Raw genomic sequence first — 24,137 nt, forward strand, 5'->3', positions numbered from 1 at the left:
ATAGGAGAAATGAGATATTTCACTGGAATTTTTCAACATTCTAAACACAATTTACAATCTCTAAAGTTTCTTGACGACAGTATTTATTATGGATATTACTGATTGTCTACAGTAAGATTTGCAATAATGAGATTTTCAAGCTTCAGGATATTAGCATTATGGTACAAGATTTCTTGAAAAAAAATTTAAAATTTTATAAACAAAATTGATACTAGTGCCTATAACTTTATACGTTCGGAGATAAATCATGTCCTCGTCCCCTTTGCTTAATAATTTATTAATAATATATGTGAAATAATTTTCAAAACCATGTACTTTTTCAATTATGTGCGCATATTGAATGGGAATTATTTAGTTTGAATTCAGGAATAAAATTTTCATCATGTTAGATCGATAACAATAATTTTTATCAGAATTTTGGATCATTTAAAATTAGAAGCAGTTTTGGGGTAGTTCCTTAAAAAGGGAACTGATTGCAGCTACAGTCACTACGTATAAAGAGAAACTTGTGACATTTCAGTCAGCGATTAATCACTGCCTGAAAAACAACTAAAATTGAAGTTCCTTTTTTATATACGAAAACGTATGTTAAATAGTTAAAAATTATAAGAATTTGCTCAAACTTCATCAGTTTTGTCACTTGTACTGTTCACAATTGAAGAATTTACAACTGAAAATTTAGAAAATTGATTAAATTTTAATTTTAAATATTCAAAATAAAAAAAGTGAAAAACAAAGAATTCGAAATTGCATAATTTTTATCATACATATTTATTATTAAAGACATTTCATATCATAAATATTTAAAATTAAAGAATTTTTAATTAAAATTCGTCAACATTTGCAAATCTTCAAAATTGAACTATTCCAAAAAAACGTTCAAAATTACATACCTTAAATACATCAATCTTTTCAAAAATTAAAAATTTTCAATTATAACTCTTCACAATTGTAGATCGCTTATTTGTAGAACTTCAATTAAAATGGAATAGCTTTTTATTTTTAAAATTTCAATTAAAAACTATGCAACTTTTAAGTCTTAAAATTAAAAATTCTATAATTTTGATTCTCTACATCTGACATTTCTTAAATTATTGGAAGATTTAGAATTATTGAAAATTCAACTTTATTTCCTAAATTATAGAGGTTTCATTTTTTGTGTGTATCTTTAAAATTCAAAAGTTTTCAATTGTAGCTCTTTATAATCCTGGAACTTTGAATCATAAACTTTAAAATGGAAGTTTTTATCTTAACAATTTAAAATATGTAAATTATAAGTTTTACGATGAAAGATTCTGGAATTTTGATGAATTGATTCAAAATTTCTTCAATTTAGATGATTTAGAATTTAAAACTGGACTTTGATCGTCAAAATCATCAAAATTCAAGAATTTGTATTTATACATTTAGAAAAATAAAGGGTATCTAACTATACTTAAATCTTTAGCATTACATTATTTGACTGAAAGTCATTAAGGTTGACATATTCCAAAAATAAGATCAAAATTTTATGATTTTAAACTATAAACATTCAAAACCAAACAACTTGAAAATTTATGAATGTAAACATCTTCAAACTGGATCAGTGTCGAAAATGGAAGAGATCAGTAAAACTCAAAATCGCGTAATATATTTTGGGAGCATCTTATTAGGATTTAAATAATGAAAAATAAAACCCTTATTAACTTATTAATTTTTTCATTCATTGTAATTCCTCTGGTGATGAAAATTAGATTTAATCACTGAAAGCCGATTAAAATAAAAATTACAATTACAAATTAAAAGTTATAAAAGCCGATGTAGCTCTTTTAATATTTTTAGTAAGATTCGTGAAATTCTGTTCCCGCTTATACTTCCACTCGATTTTGAATTTTTTTGAACGGAAACTTAATACATTCTTAAGAGATCTGTGCGAGTCGATTAAAAAAAAGTTATTCATAAATTTTGTTATTACAGTTACTCATACATTGGTGGTTATTCATACATTTTTTTTAAATAACATTTTTAAGTTTCTAAAGCATTATCAATGCATAAATTATCCAGTTTGAACGACATTATGAGTATTTGATAAATGCAGATTCATAAAATACAAATTCAGTGTTTCAAATAAATTAATGATTTGTTATTAAAAATTATCTTCCCATAAACAGCAGTTTGAGATCTTCTGATGATTTTGAATATTTATAAAGTGACTTTTGTTTGTAATTCAATTTTAAGCCATTTACAAGCGTTATAAAAATAAATGGAAGCATATCATTGCGATAAACAAATGCAGAGTTTAAGCAATGTTTGATAGTTTGAGATACTTTTTTCTCTTTAAATTGCTTTCCCAGTGATGTTCCGGAACAGGACATAGACATTTTGTAAAAAATCTGACTGCCATAAACAAATGGCATAAACAAATGCACTGTTTGTGAATTTTTTTAAAAGTTCTAGGTATACTTTTTTGGGATATGTGTTTCAATTGATTTACTAGTAATATTCCGGGGCTCTGAATTTATATTTCATGGAAACTGTCATTGTTATAAACAAACAAAATAAAAATGTTGTTTTTGTGCAATTTTTTAAAATTTGAGGTACTTAGTTAGAGGTAGGTATTAAGTATACGTTTGCGTAATGTGAGAGGTCGATTACGGTGTACGGTGGTCAGTTACGAAAAGCTTTTCCTATTTCAATGGGTCATCGAGCTACGATTTTTTGCCCTCTTAGTAAATCGAGTTAATTTCCTGTGTTGGAATTCAATTAAAGGCGTGCACACTTCGTCAAAGTCTTAAGGGAACTGCACGTGGACTATATTAGGTTAGGTTTACCTACCTACCTACTTTCAGAAATCCTGCGCTAACGAGCAATGAACTTATACAACTGGCAATGTGTGCTCCGCTTTCCATCGAAGATGTCGCGCTGCCCTATATCTGCCAAATTGTCGCGAAACCGCCACATGACGCATATAAGTCACCATTGCCTTTTTCGAGTTACTTCAAGATTTATTACCCGACACACATGTCTTCGTGGGTGGACGGGTGGTGCTCTTTCGCTTTTAACCGTGGCCAAGAAACTCACCACGCATGACGAGAAATTGGTGGTCATTGTTAAAGAAGAAAGAGAAGGAAAAATAAGTCATGCATTCAAGGTTTCAAGTACAGTCAAATTTATCGAATCGAAGTTTGCTTCATTTATTAATTGTGTCTATTGATTGGGACTTTTCTTTTAGTCTAAAGGAGCGTCCACACGTTGAAAAATGGATAGTCAAACTTGGAGTATCAAAATTTAGACGGTCAAATTGAATATCCACAGGTGTTTTATACTCACTATATGAGGATGATCAAATCGACACTTTGGGAAATGTATTTTTGAAGCGGATGACGTTCAGCGGCATGTTTGACGATTTACATAAATCTTTAATTAGTTTAAGCCACTTGTTGATATTTCGAACATGTGTGGAGAATAGTTAAAAGATAAAATTCGATAATTCCCAGAGGGACTAAGGATAAAGGCTTCACTCATCAATCAGTGTCTTTTCCCAACATTTTTGACCGGCGTTAAAAATATTTCAATTTAGTGTTGTGACGTCATTTTCTTAGCCTCTCGTGCGCAAAGTAATATGTTGTCAAAGTTTTTGTGCATATGCAGTAATATCTAAGGCATCTTACTTTTTAAAAATAACAAACATGCTTTCAGGCTTGTGAAGCATTTTATAGCAATTTTCCTGTTTTTTAGGTTTCATTTAATAATTTAAATTCTCGTCTTTCTTAATCTCATGAATATACGTGCAGGCAGGAGATTGACAAAACATAATAAAATGTATCCTCTGACATGATTAAGAAATAAAAGAAATGGTTAGTTGCGAGAAGAAAATCTTTATTAGTAGAGATGGTATTAACTACAAGAACTACTTCGACGGTAACAGTAACTAACCAGTTTTGTGCGTCAACGAGTTGCCGTTAGTCCTCTCATGTAGTTTACATTAATGAGGATAGTAATTGTAGTAACAACAAATAAATTAGTTACATTTAACAAAAATTATTAGCCAAGAAATAAAAGTAGCAAAGGTTACAAGTTTCGCCCCTTGGCGATATTGGCAGAACTGAAACTTGAGAAGTGCTGCCAACATTCGCATCGAAATATAGCGTCATGTTTTCGATGGTCGACATTTTAATCTGAAGCTTTCGGCATAATGTTCAAACAACCAACTATTTTTTCAGTGAGGGATAATCAGGTTTACAATCCAGTATCGTCAAATTCACACTCTGGGATAGTGAATCTCACCATAGAATTTTGACACTCCGTTGATGGCACGCTATACACCGTCTAAAGGGCTGTCCCATACGGTCAGTCTGACACTCTAGATGTTCAGGCTGGCAAGCGATTTTTCTCCGTGCGAATATTACGTGAAAATGAGGCAAAACTTTTGTAACACGTGACACTTCTCTGATCAAAAATAAAAATTATATCGGTGGTGTCAATGCATTAAGGGGCAATATTATCGACACCAAAAATTTAGTAGCTCGAAGCAGGAAACGAGTTCGGATGTTGTTTTTAGAAAGCTCCGCTTTTAGGAGGCGATTATGTGATTTCGTTTCACTTTCGCGTTAATTTCGTATTAGCCTCACTTAAAATTTTCATTTAAAAAATTGGATATTCACTGTGAATGTTGGCCGAAAAAAAGTGACATGAATTTCACATTCACCTGAACTTATAAAAAAAGACGTACAAAATAATAGTGAAATAAAAGTACATGATTGCATTCTTGTCCCTGGTCTATTGGTTGCATTTTCAACCTAATAGGTGAACTTTTAACCTGAAAATACAAATTTTCGACAGAAAGTTTCATTATTAGCCAAAAGAGGTGACTTCTTTAACCAAGAAAGATGAATAGACTGACATAACAATGACATTCAATACAAAACGACGAATTTTCAATAAAACAGTTGAATTTTCGACTAAAAACATGATTTAACAACCCAGAAGATTAATTTTTTACCAAAGTACAAATTTTCAACAAAATATATGAATTGTATACTAAAAACATAAGTTTAGAATCAAAATGGAGTAGTTAAATTTTCAGTTTCAAAAATTACTTTTCAACAACAAAAAACGAATGATCAACCACTTGAATCGAACGAAGTCAGGCAAATCTTTAACAAAATATTTGAATCCTGAACCGAACAGATGAATTTTCAACAAAAGAATAGAATTTTCAAGCTAAAAAGTCCAATATTTTATAAAACACTTGACTTTTAAACCGGACAAGAAGAATTTTTAACAAGAGAGCTAATTTTCTATCAAGAAAGGTGGATTTTCAACTAACAAAGCAATTCAAACAAAACTGTTGCCGTCAAATTAAAAAAAAAAAATAATAATTTTAAGCAAACAAAAAAACGAATTTTGAAACAGTTAAATTTAACTAAAAGAAAGAATTATCCACAAAATAGACAAATTTACTAACAATAGTTAAATTTTCAAAAAAAAAATGGAACGGTTAAATTTAAAGAAAAAACAATTCATTTTTGCAACAAAGAAACTAAAACCCAACAAAATATTAAAATTTTCAAATAAATAGTTTGACTTTCTAAAAATAGTTGAATTATCAACCAAGACTAGTAATTTTAAACATAAAAAGTTAATTTCCAAACGAATAGTGTGGTTTTGCACCAAATCGTTAAATCTTCATTCCAAAATGACGAATTTTCTGCAAAACAGTTGAATTTTCACCCTAAAAATATGCATTTTCAACAAAAAACTTCTTTTACGACCAAATAGTTTAATTTTACAATTAAGGCGATGAATAAGTTCAGTTTCAAACCAACGAGTTGATTTTGCGATAACAAAAAACAGGATTCTCAACAAAACATGGAATAGCCAATATTTTAACCAAAAAGGACGAATTTTCAACAAAGTAGTTGAATTCTCAACCAAGATATATTAATTTAAAAAAAAATGAAATAGTTACAATTTCAATTAAGAAAATTGACTCTCAACCAAAGAACAACAAATTTTCAGTAAAATACTTACATTTTCAAACAAAGAGATGAATTTTGAACTAAAACTTATAACTTATAACAATATAGTAGAATTTATATTAGAATTTTAAACTAAAAAATTATAAATTTGCAATCAAAAGTGGAATGGTTAAATTTTCAATTAAAAAAATATCTTTCAACGAATTAGTCGAATTTTTAATTAAACTGTATGAATTTTGAACTAAAAATGCAATGGTAGACTTTTTAATCAAAAATAATAGCTTTTAACCAAGCCTAGTTGGTTAGTCACATGTAAGTGAACAATTTTTTGGCAAGTCTATGAAATCATGAATACAAGCGCAATACATTTTAGAAATACAGTTTACATTTATGATTTCCTACACTGTGCTATGCAACTTATTTCTAATGCATTTTCACCAGTAGAAAAGTACATTTTGCTAACGCACATGTTGTCATCAATCTACACTAGTTCCAATTTCGATTTGCATCCTCTTTTTTTACCCACCTTAATGTGCATCATATACATTATATACTACACCTCCTTATTTTCAGATTTTCTAAGAAACCCATCGACTGTTCTATTTTGATTGATTTCTTTCTTTAGTTAGAGTAGTTTGCTTAGGCATACTTTTCCTGAATTTTGTATTTGACAAAACTGAAATTTGTGAGTATGGCCAATTTTTTGTATCGCTTTACTGAAAAAATTATCATGGAATTTCGAACTTCGAAGCCTGTTATAAGTTATTCGATTTCCATGTGAACATTTATTATCTTTTACTCCCTGCTCTGGTTATCTGCATTTCCCGTTTCGTTTAATGTAGTCTGTCTCGACCCTAACTCGTACTGTTATTTTGCAGCACAAGGTTTCATTTCATTTCAGGAAGAAAGACGGCAGAGACCCTTCGATTTATCATTTGCCTGCAGCGCTGTTCGATTAAAACGCTTCCTGGCTAGACACGAGTGGCGGGGTGTGAGAACCCTCACAATATAATAATAATCTGCTCTTGCGGATGATCGTATTGTCATTCTCACCCCGAGTCGTAGACGGCTCTCAGGTCGAGGACCAGAATGAAGAGCACGTGGCACTTTGAGTGTTCATCCATTTTGAAAGTGGCATATAGCAACAAAAAGGGTGATCTTCGGCGTGTTTACAAAGCACCGAATTAACTCACCACAGGAATTCGACCCTACAAATCATGATAATTCAACGTAACTTTGAATTTCGATAATGTACTTCTATTAAGTTGCAAAATCGCATATTTTATTGTTGAGGTGCCTCACATTTTTGAGTTTTATATAATAACAATTTTTGTTAATTGTAATATAGGAGTACTAATGTCCCGTTTGGGAAAATCTTCTGGCCAATAGCACTGTACAGACCAGACCGCGTAGGCGGTTATTTACCAGCCACTGGTTAATGGCTGACTAGAAACTAGTACGAAGCCGGTCAACCGCTGTCTGAACTACCTTTATTTTTTTGATGACTTGGAAAAAATAATTTTCACTATAAGTGCATTTACCTAATCTGCAACAAATCTGAAGCCAGGCCAGACAGTCAACGTTGGAAGAAACAAAACCTTTTTTTGAAAGCATGAACTTCCTATTCTCTATCATTCTATGATTTTAGACAACCTGTAATTTGTTCGTAAATAAAAAAAATTACTGATCAAAATTTCTAGAACATATTTCATTCTAGGATATCTCTTCAGGGTCCGTTCTGGACTCGACCAGATCCTCCAGACCAAACTTAGATTTTTTTGTATTTGACTAACTGATCAGTGCCGAACCTAGATAAGACCATAATTTCAAGGTGTCAAGACAAAAATTCTTATTTTGATAGTGCCAATTTCTTATACTCTATCATTTTTGACACATTGTAACTTTTTCGGAAAAATGTTAAAGGAAACAGCTGATCCAACTTATAACTTTTTTTAAATTCTAGCACAGATGATCAGCGCCAATCTTGGACCAGACCAAACCTTCCAGACAAGATTATCTGGTTAAAGTCAGACCTGGACAAGACTAGCGTTAAACCTGGGCCTGATTAGATCTTCCAGGCCAGACAGTCTAGACTCTAGATGAAGAAAGAACTGGACTAAGCCTGACAACAGAATGCCATTTAATTTTTCCGCAAGGTAGAGACAATGAATTCAATCGGTAAAGTTTTTGGCTTATTTTGATCAAACAAAAATTTGTAATCTTCTTTGAAATCCAATGATTTTGAGGTACCGATTTCAAACTTCACAGGCAAAAACTCTTTCAAAACAAGGAAAATTGAGTGATTTTTAAAGAAAATAGAGGAATAATAAGGGAAGAAATTTATTTTGAATAAAATTCTTGCAGGTGCCATATTGATTGCAACATGAAACAAATTTTAACAAGAATTAAGTTTTAAATCATACAGATGATTTTTCAACTAAAATGATCAAATTTTAAACAAACAATGAATTCTTAACAAAGCAGTTCGACTTTGAACCAAGTACAGTTAAATTTTGAACCAAAAAGATGAATTTGCAACGAACAATATTTACCTTCTTGCAAAGAGGACGATTTTTCAACAAAATATATGAATTTTTAAACAGAAAGTTGAGTTTCAAGAACAAAAAAATCACTTTGTAATAATTGATATTTCAAACAAAAAAGACTTTTCTTTGAAATAAAAAACATTTGGATTCAATCAAAGAAGACGAATTTTAAACAAAATCGTTGAATCCTAATCCAAAGCCTATTAATTTCATTTGGAATGCTTGAATGAAACTTTATCAAAAAAATCTCTATTAGATCGCAGAACTTGTATGCGTCTTCATATTCTGAATTTTCTGCTTACATAAGTATTAAATTATTGAGATTAAATTTCTCAAAGTTATGTAGCCTTTGAGGTACACATTCTCATCGTGACATTCGCACTGCGTGCTCGATTTTTGACAGACATTTGCAAATGTATATTTTCTGAATCACCTTTAAATAAATAAAAACCTACAATTCTTTTTTCAGACATTTTTATCTATCTCGCGTTGTTATTCCAATAATATGATTTTTGTTTTCATATTATATTTATGAATAAAGAATAATATCTTACAAGACTTTCTTTTAAATTTTTTACGCATCACGCGTCTTTGGGCGTAATATTGGAATTTTCGATTTTTTGCATATTGCGTACGATAAATAAAAAAAAAATTACGAGTCCTATTGGAAAATGGTTAGAAGACATGTTGTAAAATTTTTTTGAAAGCTATAATTTCTCTTTGAAACTTTTTTGAAACTTGTTTCCAACGACGTTGGAATTCACGTCGGAAACGATGTCGTTTACTATCTGAATTTTCGACTTAGTTTACGACTTCGTATCCTTCGTCGTTTCCTGTAATGTTTACGTCAGAATTTTTAAAAGTGTAGTTTTTCCCAATCCAGAATTCCCAAGCAAAAGAAAAACACAATACAATTAAAAACAAACGTGTTCTGTTACATAAAAAATTGCAGCACTAGGCCATGGCCTTTATGCCCTTTAGAGTAAATAAGGGACCGCTTCTAGTGTAGTTGTAAACTCTGTACAATTTCTCCCACGTTTGTTATTAAAAAAATGGTTTGATTTTTCACCTGATTATAAAGTGCAGGATATTTTAATGTGAGTAAAAGGGTGATATTATGAAATACATGAATATCCTTTTCGCTGCCTACTTTCTTCGTGCTTTACTAGAAAGTAAAAAAATAAATTAAAATAGTAGCAATATATCTTCCTCCTTCCTATGACACGCCTCTTTGTAAGCCGTGACTCTAACTACGTTTACCTATCAGTTCCATCTACACTTCTACCATTCCGACGCGCATTAAGCGTGTGCACTCAGCACTGCAGATTTCTGTGTTACCGCACAGCGAAAGCAGAATTACTATTAAAACTTTGCAAATCACTTAACCTTTTGTGCTGAGCAACGCATGCTTTTCCTTTACCCTGACCATATTAGAGTATTAAACAAAGGTCCAACGAAGAAACTTCACGCATTTTATCATTACTGCTGTGACAATGTACACACATGTTAGAAACTGAATGTATGCAAGCAGCCCTTTTTTTTATTAATAATTACTTCAATACGGAGAAGAAACAGCGGAGAGACTTTCCTCTTCCCTTTTTAGATAAATCTTTTTAATTTACTCACCCTTTCTGTTGTAATCCGCTTCACTTCCTCAAGCAAGTTGGCGGCAGGTGACAAGTAACTTTTTACAAAGTTCTCCAGATTTCCGTGATATGCACACACAAGAATATCCCGCGCTTGTCTTGTTAGAATATCAAGCACATCTTCTCCGTAAATTGGACCCAAAAAAGTGCGAACTAAAGAGGCTGCATCACCACGAGTCTGAAACATTATACAGTTTTTTTGTAAGAGGATATAATTTCTACTTGAATAAAGTCTGGCCTTAAATTACAATTTTTGTTGCCTTTTTAACAAACGTGCAGAGATAAAACTTCTGCAATCGATGGTCCTGTATGTACACTGAACATTGTAAGCCCAAAAGGTATGAGGTCTGTCTGGAAAATATCCGACTTTGAGTTCTAACTTTGTACCTAGTTATGTTATTGTCAAAGTCAGGTATTGCATTTCAGGGTGACGAAGCGCACAGAACAAAGAGTGTGCATTATATTTGGCCGAAGACTTGGCCATTCATGTTCGAAAAGCATCTTTGTAATTCTAAAAGTGTATGTTGGTGGGTTTGTGAATGATACTCAAATTAAAGAGTGGTTCAGGCAATTTAAAAATGGCCATAATTCAGTGGAAAGTCACTCATGCTCTGGCAGGTCCGCAACGATAAAAACGTCTCACATTAAAGGTTTAGCTCTCCCTGCTAAACGTTTAGCTGGGACAGCTAAACCATTTTTCTCCAGTGGAAAATGTGGAAGGAATGCTAGTGTTAAGTAATAGAAATAGACGTTTAAAAGTGAGAGGGATAGACAAAGACCTCCTGATTGCAAAAACTATTATTTCGGAAATTTTGGGCCAAGATTTGCAGAGAAGCTCAGAAAGTGGCAATTGGGTCCTTCACCACGATAGCCTGCAACTGTCCTTGTGATTTCTGGCTGTTTCCCAAGTTGTTGTATTCTCCAAAAGGAAACCGATTTCAAGACGTAGAGGTAATACAACAGAATTAGACTACTTACTACCTACGAAAGAGGGAGGATTGCTGGATAAAGGTTCTGACTTCCAAAGGGGAATACTTTGAACGGGATATCATCGCAATTGGCCACAATTAACTCGTACTGCTGGTACACCACAAGGTAGGAAACTTTCTGAATAGACCTCGTACTTGAAAAAAGTTAGAATACTAGGGACAATACAAATTTTCTGTAGGACTTAAAGAATCTACATTAATTATTATTAATTATTATTAATTAGTAGTATTATTAATTATTTGCAATCAACCTTGATAAGTCGATTTTTAACTCTAGTAAAATCTTCGTAAGCATAAAATTAGCAATTTTAACCCGAATTATGAATAATTTGAATAGTTATTTTCGAGTTTTATTCTAAAATAGCAATGGCGCATGACAAGACAAAAACTGGTGGCATAGATTGATTTTTAAAGTGATTTTTAAAATTATCTGCTCAAAAATATTGAACTCCACTCTTGATTTGATACTTTTCAAATCAATATAAGTGACATTTGTAAATCTTTAAATATTATAAAAATTCTGTTAATATTGATTAACAATTTTTTATATGAACTTTGGGGAAGTTGCGTGAAAATACATTTTGCGTACTCTTTTGTTTATAATTTCTAAAAGAATTTGTTTAAAATTGGGAAAATATACTAAATATTACTTTGATATTAAGTACTTTACTGGGAAAATTCAAACAAAATTATTATTGAAAAGGAAAGTTGAAAATGAGTGGGAATTTAAGTGGTGAACTTTTTAGGAATAACCTTTAAATTATAATCATTTCAGTGTCCGAAATATTTAAATATTAAATATTATATTAAATCATATTATATTTTTCTTATATTATTTTTAATTATATTGTATTATATGATATTAAATATTATTATAATATTAAATATTAAAAATATATTTAAATACGCACCGCTCTGAAATTTAAAACTAATGAATGATTAGGATTTGAATTATTGTTGAATTTTCGACACTACAGATATTAAATTATTTAATTTCATATAATTCGATGTTTATTCCTCTTAAATTTTAAAAACTTGTAATTTAATTATTATACGAGTTAACAACTGTTAAGTTTAGAATGATACATCCGAGAATGACATATTTGGATTATATGAATTTTCCGATACTATTAAGAAATCGCAACTTAATTACAATTTTGGTAACTAAATTTTTTAAATTTTAAACTTAAATGACTGCTTTTAAATAGATTATTTGAAGGGTGTCTGTGTAAAACTAGACAAACAGAAAATGGAAATATTTCAAAGGAGCGGAAAAACATTTCGTAAAATCGAAAACACTATTTTAAGAAAAAGAGAATTTCAATTCAATTTTTCAATTGAAATAACACCAAAAAAATTGTATGAAAAAAAATTATCCAGATTCGCGAAAATGTATGTGGAAGTTGACAATCTGAAAGTGACATTAACCTAAAATTGAATCAGGCTGGACTTTAGATTGCAATAAAAATTCAATTTTCAGTATAAAAATAAAATACAATCTTGCTTACGAGATATTAAGTTTCTGAATGCGGTTAAATAAAGTTTGAGGTAAAAAAATGAGTTAGTTTCGAGAAAATCGACCGAGCATTTTGAGATCAACATTTCATGGGTTTTCATCATTGGTTTTGGATAGCGATTACGAAACAAAACTTAAATTAAAAACAAATATGCTCCTGGGATATAGATATGCTGAATAAAAATAAAAATGTTTGATAAAGAAAAAATGATTCTATCACGAGAAAAACCGAAGTCGCACTTTTTTCGGCCGAGGAATGCGATTTACACGAGGCAAAGTGCCACTTATGGGCCGAGTGTTGCATACTATTTTTTATCGCACCAGTAAATCATAACTGCAAATAAGTGACATAGAGGCCTAAAATAAAAACACGAGACGGTCCAGAGATGGAGTTGGGTAATGTGCGTGGGGTAAGAAGTCGGTACTAAAATATTCTAAGTACCCTAAATAAATACCCAGAGTAAAAATTTTACGGACTACGGTAAAAAGTGATATTTTATATCGTTCGCAGTACTTATGATGGTGGTGTGATAAAAAAATGATTATTACGTTAAAACTGTACAAATTGTAACTAAAATATATAATATATATTTTAAATCATTGTATCAAAAAAAGATATTTAAAAAAAGTTCTTTTACCAGAATACGTATCTGATTCTTTAAGATTTTTTTATGCAGTGAAACCATTATTGATAAAAATGTTGGTTATCTAGTTCTATACTGCAATCGTTTGTTTACAAAAGCTGACAATTAATTTTCACTTTAATTTAGATATAATTCATGCGAGTTAAATGACAATTCGGGACTGATTATCTGAATCGATAGGATAAGGATCTAGAGGAGGTAAAAACAGTCCAAAGTCAGGTCAACACGACCATTGCCAAAAAGAATACAATAAACAAAATCCATATGATAAAATTGCAATCTTAAAAGTAGTTTTATTTAAAGGGAATAGCAAGAGAAATGTAACTGTTGTTTTGGTATCAGAAAAAGAATAAGAGAGGTTTGTCAATAGTAACGGTAATAAAAAGTGATAAGTGTTATGTGTATTCGACTTTAATGTTAAATTTAACATGTAAAAATGAGAAGGAGGAAAACAAAGACGATAAATATGAATTTGGTTCTTTGGTTTTATTAAAAGAAGTAGGTTTAATGGCAGAAGTTTACAGCACAGCAAGAGAGAAGTGCTAAATTTAAATAATGATGTGTGGTCTCAAACTAGGGTAATTTAAGTTAGCTCTATAATTATTAATATAAAAAAAGAAGAATTTTGAAGACTCTCAGGCCCGTAAAGGAGAAAAAATATAATAGATACATACATACTAATTGACCACAAAGGCATTGTCAGATGACTAGCAGACATTATTTCATTGCTTCTTACCAATAAAAACATAAGAATATTTAAAATGTAGTAAAAAGAATCGATATTTATCCTTGATACAAAACAAATACCATACACATTTCTGCATTTCTAGGTTTTCTTCATAATATGCACTTCCAATGAAACTTTCGCAACATAAAAGCAGTCTATAAACCTAGACGAAATGTTATATCATGTGGTGACGACACGAGAGCGGAAACCGGAAGGTGCTGAAACGCTCAAGTTAAATGGAGGGGTCATACTAAACTAGCCATTGGCGGTGGGTTCATATGCTGTGGTGACGAATGGTGTGCGTTTAATATCATGCGGAAGAATATATCAACACCGAAATTGCACCCTTTGGATTAGGGTGACAGACAGTAAACGAAGGATCAACAAATTGAGGTTTGTGGGAAAAATGTTGATGAATGAAGCCCCCTTAGAATTAGGATTGTTATGATAACTAAAACGACATATTATGATTATATAATTACAAATCACCTCCTATTGTTTTGACTATATATAACTTCAGGGAAATTTGTATACATAAATATAGAAGTAGACTAATTTACCCACGATTTTTCTTGCTCACTTTAGTGTGAACATTGTTGAATTCGCGATTTACTTTCTTTTTCGTGGAAAATTCAAGAAAGCACATGCCTGACCAAATTACCATTTGAATGTCTATATATTGGCTTGCCCACTACTTTAGAAGTGGGTGGATGTAATTATAATTAAAACAGAATTTCCAGCAACAGGCAAAACAAATTATAAGTTAAATAACTAATGAAACACCTTAACGTCAATTTTAATCGCTAACGAGGCGCCAATCGTATAACTATTTCAAATACAATTCCGTTATCTTAACTATATAAGGAGGCAAGTAGAATTCCGTTAAAGCAGCCAAAAGCCTGATTACTTCATCTCCAATCTTTATAGACGTGCAATGTTCAATCGTCGCCCAGGAATGTTAATTTCCTTGCAACAGCAACATGAAGTTAACAACTCTGGTCATCGTCCCCCTGTTATTGCACGAGTTGCTGTTTCATTTCCCACTGCACCACATCACACTCGCCTAATCCGCGGCGTTGGGCAATGTAGCTCGTTCCGCAGGTATGTATTGGCATATTTTCTGCGAGCGAGAGGGGACAGAAAAGGAGAGAAAAGTTCACGTTCCGCATCACAAGTGTCGTCTCGTCGAGAATGTGGGTGCATTGTATCGATCGTCGGCATGAAGTGCATAAACATCGTGGTTTAGTGCGTCAGATTGAAGAGGCCGCGATGTAACCATTATACTCGTGAGTGGCCGCCCACGTGCTTCCGCCCTCATGGTGCGTGTAAAGTTGACCATAACATAAGAAGAGAGTCTAGTACGATGTGCGAACTCTTCTTATCGGGTCTTCACTCACATTTCGATGATGATATTGGAAAAAATTCAGAATTGTCCCGAAAATGAACGTCATATGATGCTATTTGGTTAAGATTATTTAGATCACTAAAAGCCTAGTACAAAATGTACGGAAAATAGCTTTCTAGTGGAGTCCATGTCAATTGATAACAAAAATTTTTCTCTTAAAATGGGTGTCGGTTTGTTTTAATAGCCGCCGTTTTAAGAATGTCATCAATACCATCACAAGGCCCGTTACCATGTGCAATTTTATGCCAGTTCCATTCTAATTTACATTTAAAATCATTCTCATTCAGCAGCAGTCATTGGCGGATTTAGGTATTTGCCGCCCTTAGAATAAAAGAAATTAACTAATAGATTATGAATCCACAGTAATCTCAAATATTACCTGCCGTGAAGCGCTTTTATTTGATTTTTTTCATAAAAGAGATCAAAGTAATGTTTTAATAATAATTCTTTAATATTTTGAATTACTCAATAAATTACATAAGTGGGTTATATAAAAATTTAACATTTCCAGTCAATCTTTATGACAATTTCTCCCCCACGCTCAATCTGCATCTATATGTAGAGAAAGAATTCAAAATTTTTGAAAATTTATCGTAAAAAATTCTGCCGCCGCCCAAATTTTTCAGCCCTAGGCTGCATTCTATGCAGGCTATATGGCAAATGCACCCACTGAGCACAGTAAAAAAATCGTAAGAACTTTACCAACTTAACAATACCCGAATACGATTTTCGAGGTAAAGCCAATATCATCACAACGCCATTTGCCACGTGAAATTGTATGAAGGTTCAATACTGCTTTACATCAAAAATCTTTCTCACGCAGCAGCATAGAGTATAAGAAATCTAAGAACTTTGCCAACTGAACACTCCACGAACAAGATTTCAGATGTAAAGAAGGAAGGAATTTTCATGCAACTGCGCATGGCAAAGGGTCTTTTGATGGCATTGGTGGCATTTTTAAAAGGGCGGCAATAGCGATGATTACAAAACAGAAAGTAAAGATAAGGTTAATCGTAAGAGTTTGAAAGAATAATTGAAACATCTATTTGTCGCAGACACAATCTTAATTTGATAAGGTAAGGATTTCGGAAAAAAAAGTCATCAGGAATCGATGTATAACCATACCAGTAGTTATTTTGAACACAAATGTGATTTTCTTGCAAGAAAAATCTTCTGGACAGAACAAGGATCTCCTCGTAGCTTAAGGGCTTAGAGAATTCTCTTTTGTTTAAAAAAGTGTCGCGAACAAAATCCTCTTTCCTTACCTTACTCTTGCCTCTTATTTTCGTAATATAATAGAAAAATTGGAGATGTTGAACATGATGATATGTATGAGTCAATTTGCGAAACGTATGCCTCTAAAATTCTAACAGGGATATCAGATAGAAAAAAAGAAAGAATTGCTGGATTGAAGAGTTGGTTTGAAACTCTAGCTTAAGGGTTTTTTTTTCTTTTATAGATGGAGATGAGACGACGAAAAAAAGAGGCGAGAATTAAAAAGGAAGCGAGACAAAAGTGTTCCTTGTTATCGTTAAGATTTAACGCATTAAAAATAGAAGTAATAAAATAAAAGAAACAATTAAAAATAAAACCATTTGAAATGTATGGGAATACAGAAAGATAGTGAAAATAAAATGAGTAGATAAGGTCAAGAATGAACAGGTATTATAAATGGTATACAAGAGAGGAAAAATCGAGTAGGATAAAGAAAAGACATATCAGCTTGATAGAACATATCCTGAAACATGAAAAGTTGTGAGATAAAACTCTAGAGTCTAGACAGAGAAGAGCAGAGGGGAGAAATACATTCTAATTGGACTGTTGACTCTAAATCAGTACTTTAAGAACTATTCAAATTTAATTGAGAATATTGATAATATAATAAATAATACTGATAAATTATTCAATGTAGAGAAAAATTTGCTTGAATTAGTTGATTTATTTGAATAACCAAATACTTTGTTTTCTTTATGTTTTCCGAAATTCTTGTAATTTATTATATTGATCTCTTTTCGTAAACATCAGGTATCAGGTATTTCCACTTAATCGTCAGTTAACTTCACTTCGTTGAGTGCTGAGAGGAAACAATAGATGAAATGCATGGGATTTGATCCATATTTGTCCTATTTTGTTATACCTTCGTAAAAACTAATTTTTTTATATAATTGTATTCGGAAATGAGTTTTTATTTCTTAATTACTGATAAATGAAATGACAAAAATTACAAAAAATATGATTTATTACGAAGATATAGCATAAATAAAGTTTTGTCCCATACATTTGGTCGATTATTTTCCCCTCAGCACTTAAAGAAGTGAAGTTAGCTGGTGGTTAAAGTGAAAATACCTAATATGAAGTTTTTCAGAAACCTGGCGTCTCATTTTATTATATATTTTAATATATAAAAACTGGAATACTTCTTTAAAAAAATAAAATGTAGTAGGCCTTATCTGCATTAGTGCAAGGATGCGTTACAGGGCCGTGAAGATTCAAGGTGTGCTCGAGGGTGTAACCGGATATAAGTAACAAATAAATAGGAGCGACTGACGACCTTGTACGATAAAGCGGCACGTTCACAAGAGAGCCTAATTAAGGTATTTAAATACCTGAATTCAATTTCAAAAGCTATTCATTCTGTCTAAAACTCCAAAAATTTTCAATTTTAGGATTTTTAAAAATAAAATGGAATTAAAAAACGAATATTTCATCTGTAGCACTTTAAAGACCACAATTATAATATTTAAAAACTTTAATATAAAATCCTTTATAAATGAAATTAAACAATTAAAAATTTCAATTTCTTATACTCAGGACTGCGACAGCCTAATTTACTTAAAAAAAAAATAAATTTATGTTAAATTTAAAATAATTCAAGTGAATTATAAAAAAATCGTGCTCCTCGTACTCCACTCTCGGTCTTTGTATATTCCGAACACTTGTGCATATACTTTTTAAAACTAAAGGTCAAAGCATCGACAACAGTAATTTGGTGATTGTGAATTCTCTTTTATTAAAGCTCCTTCGGCTTTAACGAAGACATTCTCATCGCGTATTTCGTGCTTCGCACTCGATTTTATCCTTGAAATTGTATATCATTTCCATAAATATATATTATTACAATTCATAACATGCAATGTCATCACTTAAAATCTTTGAAACCCTACGAAATTTTTCACTTCTCATGTATACATTTTTTGAAATGCATTAAAATATTATATAAACCCGTAAAATTCTATAAAATCTGATGATAATTTCCGAGATCCTGGAAAATTTATTAAAATACCTTAAAATCCATTAAAATCTTTGAATTCCGCGAAAATCTTATAAAATCCATTACAACTATTTAAATTCTTTAAAAACTTTATATGTTCTGTAAAATCACTCAACATCTTTCAAAACTTTACGAGTTTCTTTACAACCATATACATATTTTTTTAAATTCCTTCATATAACGTCTTGAAATGCCTTGTAGGTTTTTAACACACTCTAAAATATTTCAAACTCTTTGAAATCCCTTCCAATTCATCAAATCAATACAAAAATCCTTAGAATATTTTGAAATTCCCTAAATTATTTTGTATCCTTTGAAATGCTTTGAAACTTTTTAAAGCTAAATGCCTTAAAGTCTTTTGAAATCACTTCAAATTATTAAAATATATTAAAGATACACCAAGATATTTTGAATACTTTAAAATCTTTTAAAATCCCTTGAATTTTTCAAAACTGTAGAAAATTCCTCACAATTTTAAAAAATAGCCTAAAATCTTTTAAATTCTTTGTAATTTCTTAAAAACTATTTGAAATTAACGAAAGCTTTCTTGGAGTGTTTTAACCCGTTAACCGTAGGGGGGCGGGGTCGATTTGACCCAGGCCGAAATTTCAAATCAGCCCCATTTGCGAACCCAGCAAGAACACGAGCCCTTACCCCCATCCAAAAAATTGTACTCTGGGATAGGAGCCTCACGCATAGTTTCGAGTCACTTGTATCTTTCAGTCAGCTATAGGGTGCAGTCAAAGTTCAGTTTTGGTCGATTTGACCCCCCCCCCCCACAGTTTACGTAAGTATTTTTACAGATGACACTTGACGTAAATTTACTATTTTTTTCTGTACCAACGAGAGTAAAGAGAATGCAACCTCCTACATTCTCACCTAAAATAATGCATGAGTTCATGTTGAAAATTAAGGTTTTCAATTCCGTCAAAATTTCTTGCAACTTTTTTCCGTTGAAAGGCACACTCTTCCCCTTTAATTTCGTTTTTAAACCGTTCAATTTCGTTCATTTATCTCTGAGTTATGAATGTTGGAATAAAACTATTTTTTATGTGAGTTTATTTCTTTATTTCTAATTATATGAACAATAATTTTTAAAAAACACATATTGCAAAATTGTACCGTTAAGTTGAAGGATCAAACAAGAAACATGCATTTTTTCAGATTTTTAGGAACACGTTTTTGATTTTTTTTAAGCATCAGGCCCCCTTCGGTTAAGTGGTGCAAAAAAAGCCCTACGGTTAACGGGTTAAAATACCTTAAAATGTTTCAAATCCTTTTAAACTTTTTGAAATCTTTTGATGCCTTTCAAAACTCTGGAAAAATCCTTGAAATTATTAAAAATACCTTTAAGTATTTCAAATCCTATGAAATATTTTGAAATTTTCTGAAACTTTTTAAAGTTAGGCACTCAAAATCTTTAAAATCCTTTTAAATGATTTTAAATTATTGAAATATATTGAAATAACCCTAAGATATTTTTAAATTCTTTTAATCCTTTGGAAATGCCTTTCAATTTTTCAAATCTATATATAGAAAGTACCTTGGAATCTTTTAAAATGCCCTAAAATATTTCAAATACTTTACGATCATTTGAAATCCCTTAAAGTTTTCAAAGCTAAATACTTTTTTAATTCTTTAATATCCTCAAACCTTACAAGCCCTATAAAATCGTTCCATACCCTTCGAAATTCTAGAAAATTCCCTTGAAATGTTGTAAAATTCTTGAAAATTCCTTGGAAGTTGTAAAAATACCGCAAACAATTTTGTAATCCATTTTAATACCTTCAAATTATTGAAATCTATTAAAAATCCATGTAATCTATTAAAATACCCTAAAATATTTTGAAAGAATTCAAAACAATTCAGATCTAGGTGTCTGAGTTCAATCGCGGTTTATCTATGGGTCAATTTATTGATAGAAAGTGACTAAAGTGATATTTTCATTTTAAAAAGTGACTGTAAAGTGATTTGAGAAATAAGTGACTAAAAATGTCTGATGTGTGGTACCCCTGATTATTTTTGCCAGTTACTTAAAGAAATTCCCGGTCTGTTATCATTTTCCCTTAACTTTTCCTGGCAAAAAAAATCCCTGACTTTTCCTTGATTTACAGGATTTCTCTGACCTAAGGCTACCCTGAATTATGAAAAAATATTAGTATCTAATTGAATCCACCTTAAAATAATTTTTTAGAGCTAGCCAAGAACTGAACTTTTGAGAACATAGTACAAAGAACCAATCTATAGAAAAAAAAACATCACGGTCTATATGGCGCAATGTCTATTAAATTTTTGGAAGTAAATGAAAAAAAAACATAAAACTTAAAAAAGACAAATTATGTACCAAAATCGCATAAGAAGGCTTAAAAAAATATTTTAAAAAATCAGTGTTTAAAAACACATATACTTAAGAAATTCAATTTGTGCAACATAATTGCACAAAAAGAGTTAAAATGAGATAAATATGCCATTAAACAATATTGTATTTCTATGTTGTACTAATATTAACTAAAATATTAGGTATGAATTTGAATTTACTTATTAAGATATTATTTATTGTTGAACTTAAATATTTTTGAGTGGTTTTTTATATATCTTTAATTGTTTAAACAACAATTACTGGAAATAAAAAAATATTACACTGTATTCAAGATTTCCGTGAATCGATCTTTTGAATACGTTTAATTGTAAAATCCTGGTACCTATCAAAAGTAGCATTACCAGAAGCATGTATATATGTATTACTTATATAAATTAATGAAAGACTTTCCATAAATGAAAGTATTTCCATCAATACATGCAATAATGGTATTCTGAGGAATATTTTCAGAATATGTACATTTTGTACACAAAACTTAAAATACAGCTGCAATAACTAATGTCCAGAATTGGTATTTAGTTTTTGCATTGAAAAAAAATTAATTTTAATATTTCAGAAGACACTGAGTTGAAATGAGTGTTTAAATATTTACTGGGAAATAAAAAATTTAAAAAATTTCTTAAAAGAGAAACTCGAGAGTTTTCTAAGAGAATCAGTGAATTCGTTAAGAATATTGAATTTTTAATTTCTGTCTAAGATTCTCAATAATAGAATAATTATATTGTTATTAATATTTTATTATATATTATATTATATATTATTTCTGATAGGATTTAAGGACAAAAACAAATAAATGATCAGTTTTTCATGTTGATCGATATTGAAGCTTCATTGACTTTATGTTAATCATACATTTGGCATAGAATGACAGTTAAACAAATTCAAATGATCGATTCACGGAGATGGTAAAGAAAGAGAAATATTTTTCAATTTTTGGGCATTGTTGCGCAAACAATGAAAAATGTGTACAAAAGCTCTCAAAATATTAAAGATCAATAAATAGTATCTTAATGACTAACTTCAAATTCATATCTACATTTTCAATTAATATAAGCGCATAAAATAGAAATATTCCTTAGTAGTTTCATATCAAATAGTCTCCTAGATAATAAAACCCAAAAGGCTTCGAAAAATGTTAGATCCTGGTAGAATAAAATAAAGGGATAAATAATAAAGAAAAACGAGTAAGATGGTTAACTGTATCTTTTTTTCGCCCGATTATTTCATTTGTTACATAACTGTCTCTAATGAGCAGATAACAATGTTGTTTAGAAACATATATCTCTCATTTTAACTCCTTTTGTGCTATTATGTTATACAAATTGACTTTCTTGAGTATACGTTTTTTTTCAAACTAATTTCTTTTCAAGATACTTCTTTTTAAGCCTTCTGGTGCAATTTTGTCACGAAATTTAACTCTTTTAGGTTTTATGTGTTTTAAGATAATTTACCTCTAAAAATTTAAAATACAGTAATTAATTTTAAACCTTAGTATAACATTTTTGATTAAATGAATTAATTTTCACTACCCCTTTTCATGAAAATAGCTCTAATAACTTCGAGATACTACTTCGCAATATATATTCGCGTGTCAGATAGCGCTGGTGTACACAGTTGGCTTGCAGTAGAAATCGGAGCACCACTGCTGCTCGACGCGATCTCGCCATCGTACTTATTTGCGTGTGCCATCCGCAGCGAGTCAACTGTCGGAACGCCATGACGCAGTTACATAGTTAGGCCGTTAGAGTAAAGCTCCTTACCGCAACGCTCCTGTTTTGCCACGTATGAGTGAGCCCCTCCGCAGCTCCTCTCACCCCTAGTCGCGGCGGACCGTCAATTCTCGGAACAGCTATCTCGAGGCGCGCTATGTCCCAGTTTGGCTGTAATTGTTCTCCAGTTAAGAAACTAATGATATTTACATGATAATAAATAAGCGGTTTCACCCCTTATCTTTAAATAGCAAACTTGTGCTCTCTATTTATTAATCGGTTCCTAACAAAACTCGCAAACAGACCGATATCAATATTTGATCACCGAAATTTACGACAAAAAAAGGGGTAGAAACGGTAGACGAAGTATTTGGATGGAAGACACAAAAGACTTTTTTGTGAAGGGTGTCTTCAGCCCCCTTGTGTGATGGGGTGAGGAACACGTTCTGCTTTATGAGAGAACAATCATAAATTAAGCTCGATTCACGTAGGCTATTTTAATCGACCACCTTATGGGCAAACGTTGTTTATTAATGCGTTTTCGCCGTGCGTCGACCCTGATTTATGACACTCTCATCTATGGGACCGGGTGCTAATGTGGAGTGATTTATTCGACGGAAAGTAGCTTCAGATCGAAGGTACAGTTACATTTACACATAGTGGAGCATCCTATTGTCGAATAGACAAAGTCGGCTTACTAAGCTACTTAGCATGTTGAAAAATTGCTCTTCATTTGAAAATATGAGTATGACAACAACAAACACATTACTAAATAAATAATTAAGTAAATCGAGAAAAAAGAAATAAGACAAACGATAAGCTACAAGATCCCAATTTCGAAGTTCCCTGAATTTTCCCTGAACAATTTTTCATTTTCCCTGATTATTATAAACTTTTCTTGTAAGTATAAAAACAACCTTACACCTAGACGGAGATAAATTTCAAGAGATTAATTCATGAAACTGCTCCTTGATTTTACCACACCCTTGGCGCGAGGACTAAGATCTCCAAACCCTTGATTTTAAAGCATTGATCTTTGCTTTAAAAGGAAGGATTGCGAGATCTTATTTTTCACGCCAAAGATGTAATAAAATGAAGGAGCAGTTTCATGAATCAATCTCTCGAAATTTCTTTCCGCGTAGGAAAACAAAAATGTTAATGTAAAAAGGTATGATCCTAAATAAATTTTTGGGGCTTTTAGTGGCAATAGTCATACAGAATTTGATAAGGGGTCATCTAAGAACTACGCAAGATGATTCTGGGGGTGTGGTGAGCGAGGGGGTATTAAAAGATATTACGTAAGAATAATTAATACTTTCAATGAATTTTTAACCAAATATAATA

At 31.3% G+C, this 24,137-nt stretch overlaps 1 protein-coding gene across 1 annotated transcript in view; it reads right to left on the reverse strand.

Annotated features, from left to right (window-relative positions):
• Nucleotides 1-24,137, reverse strand: part of LOC117176535 — an 806,951-nt gene that overhangs the window by 522,085 nt on the left and 260,729 nt on the right. The window contains exon 3 of the mRNA XM_033366790.1: nt 10,133-10,330. Coding sequence (XP_033222681.1) covers nt 10,133-10,330 — 198 coding nt within the window. The remainder of the gene's footprint in view (nt 1-10,132; nt 10,331-24,137) is intronic.

The sequence above is a fragment of the Belonocnema kinseyi genome, chromosome 7, assembly GCF_010883055.1.
Source record: "Belonocnema kinseyi isolate 2016_QV_RU_SX_M_011 chromosome 7, B_treatae_v1, whole genome shotgun sequence".
Lineage (NCBI taxonomy): Eukaryota > Metazoa > Arthropoda > Insecta > Hymenoptera > Cynipidae > Belonocnema > Belonocnema kinseyi.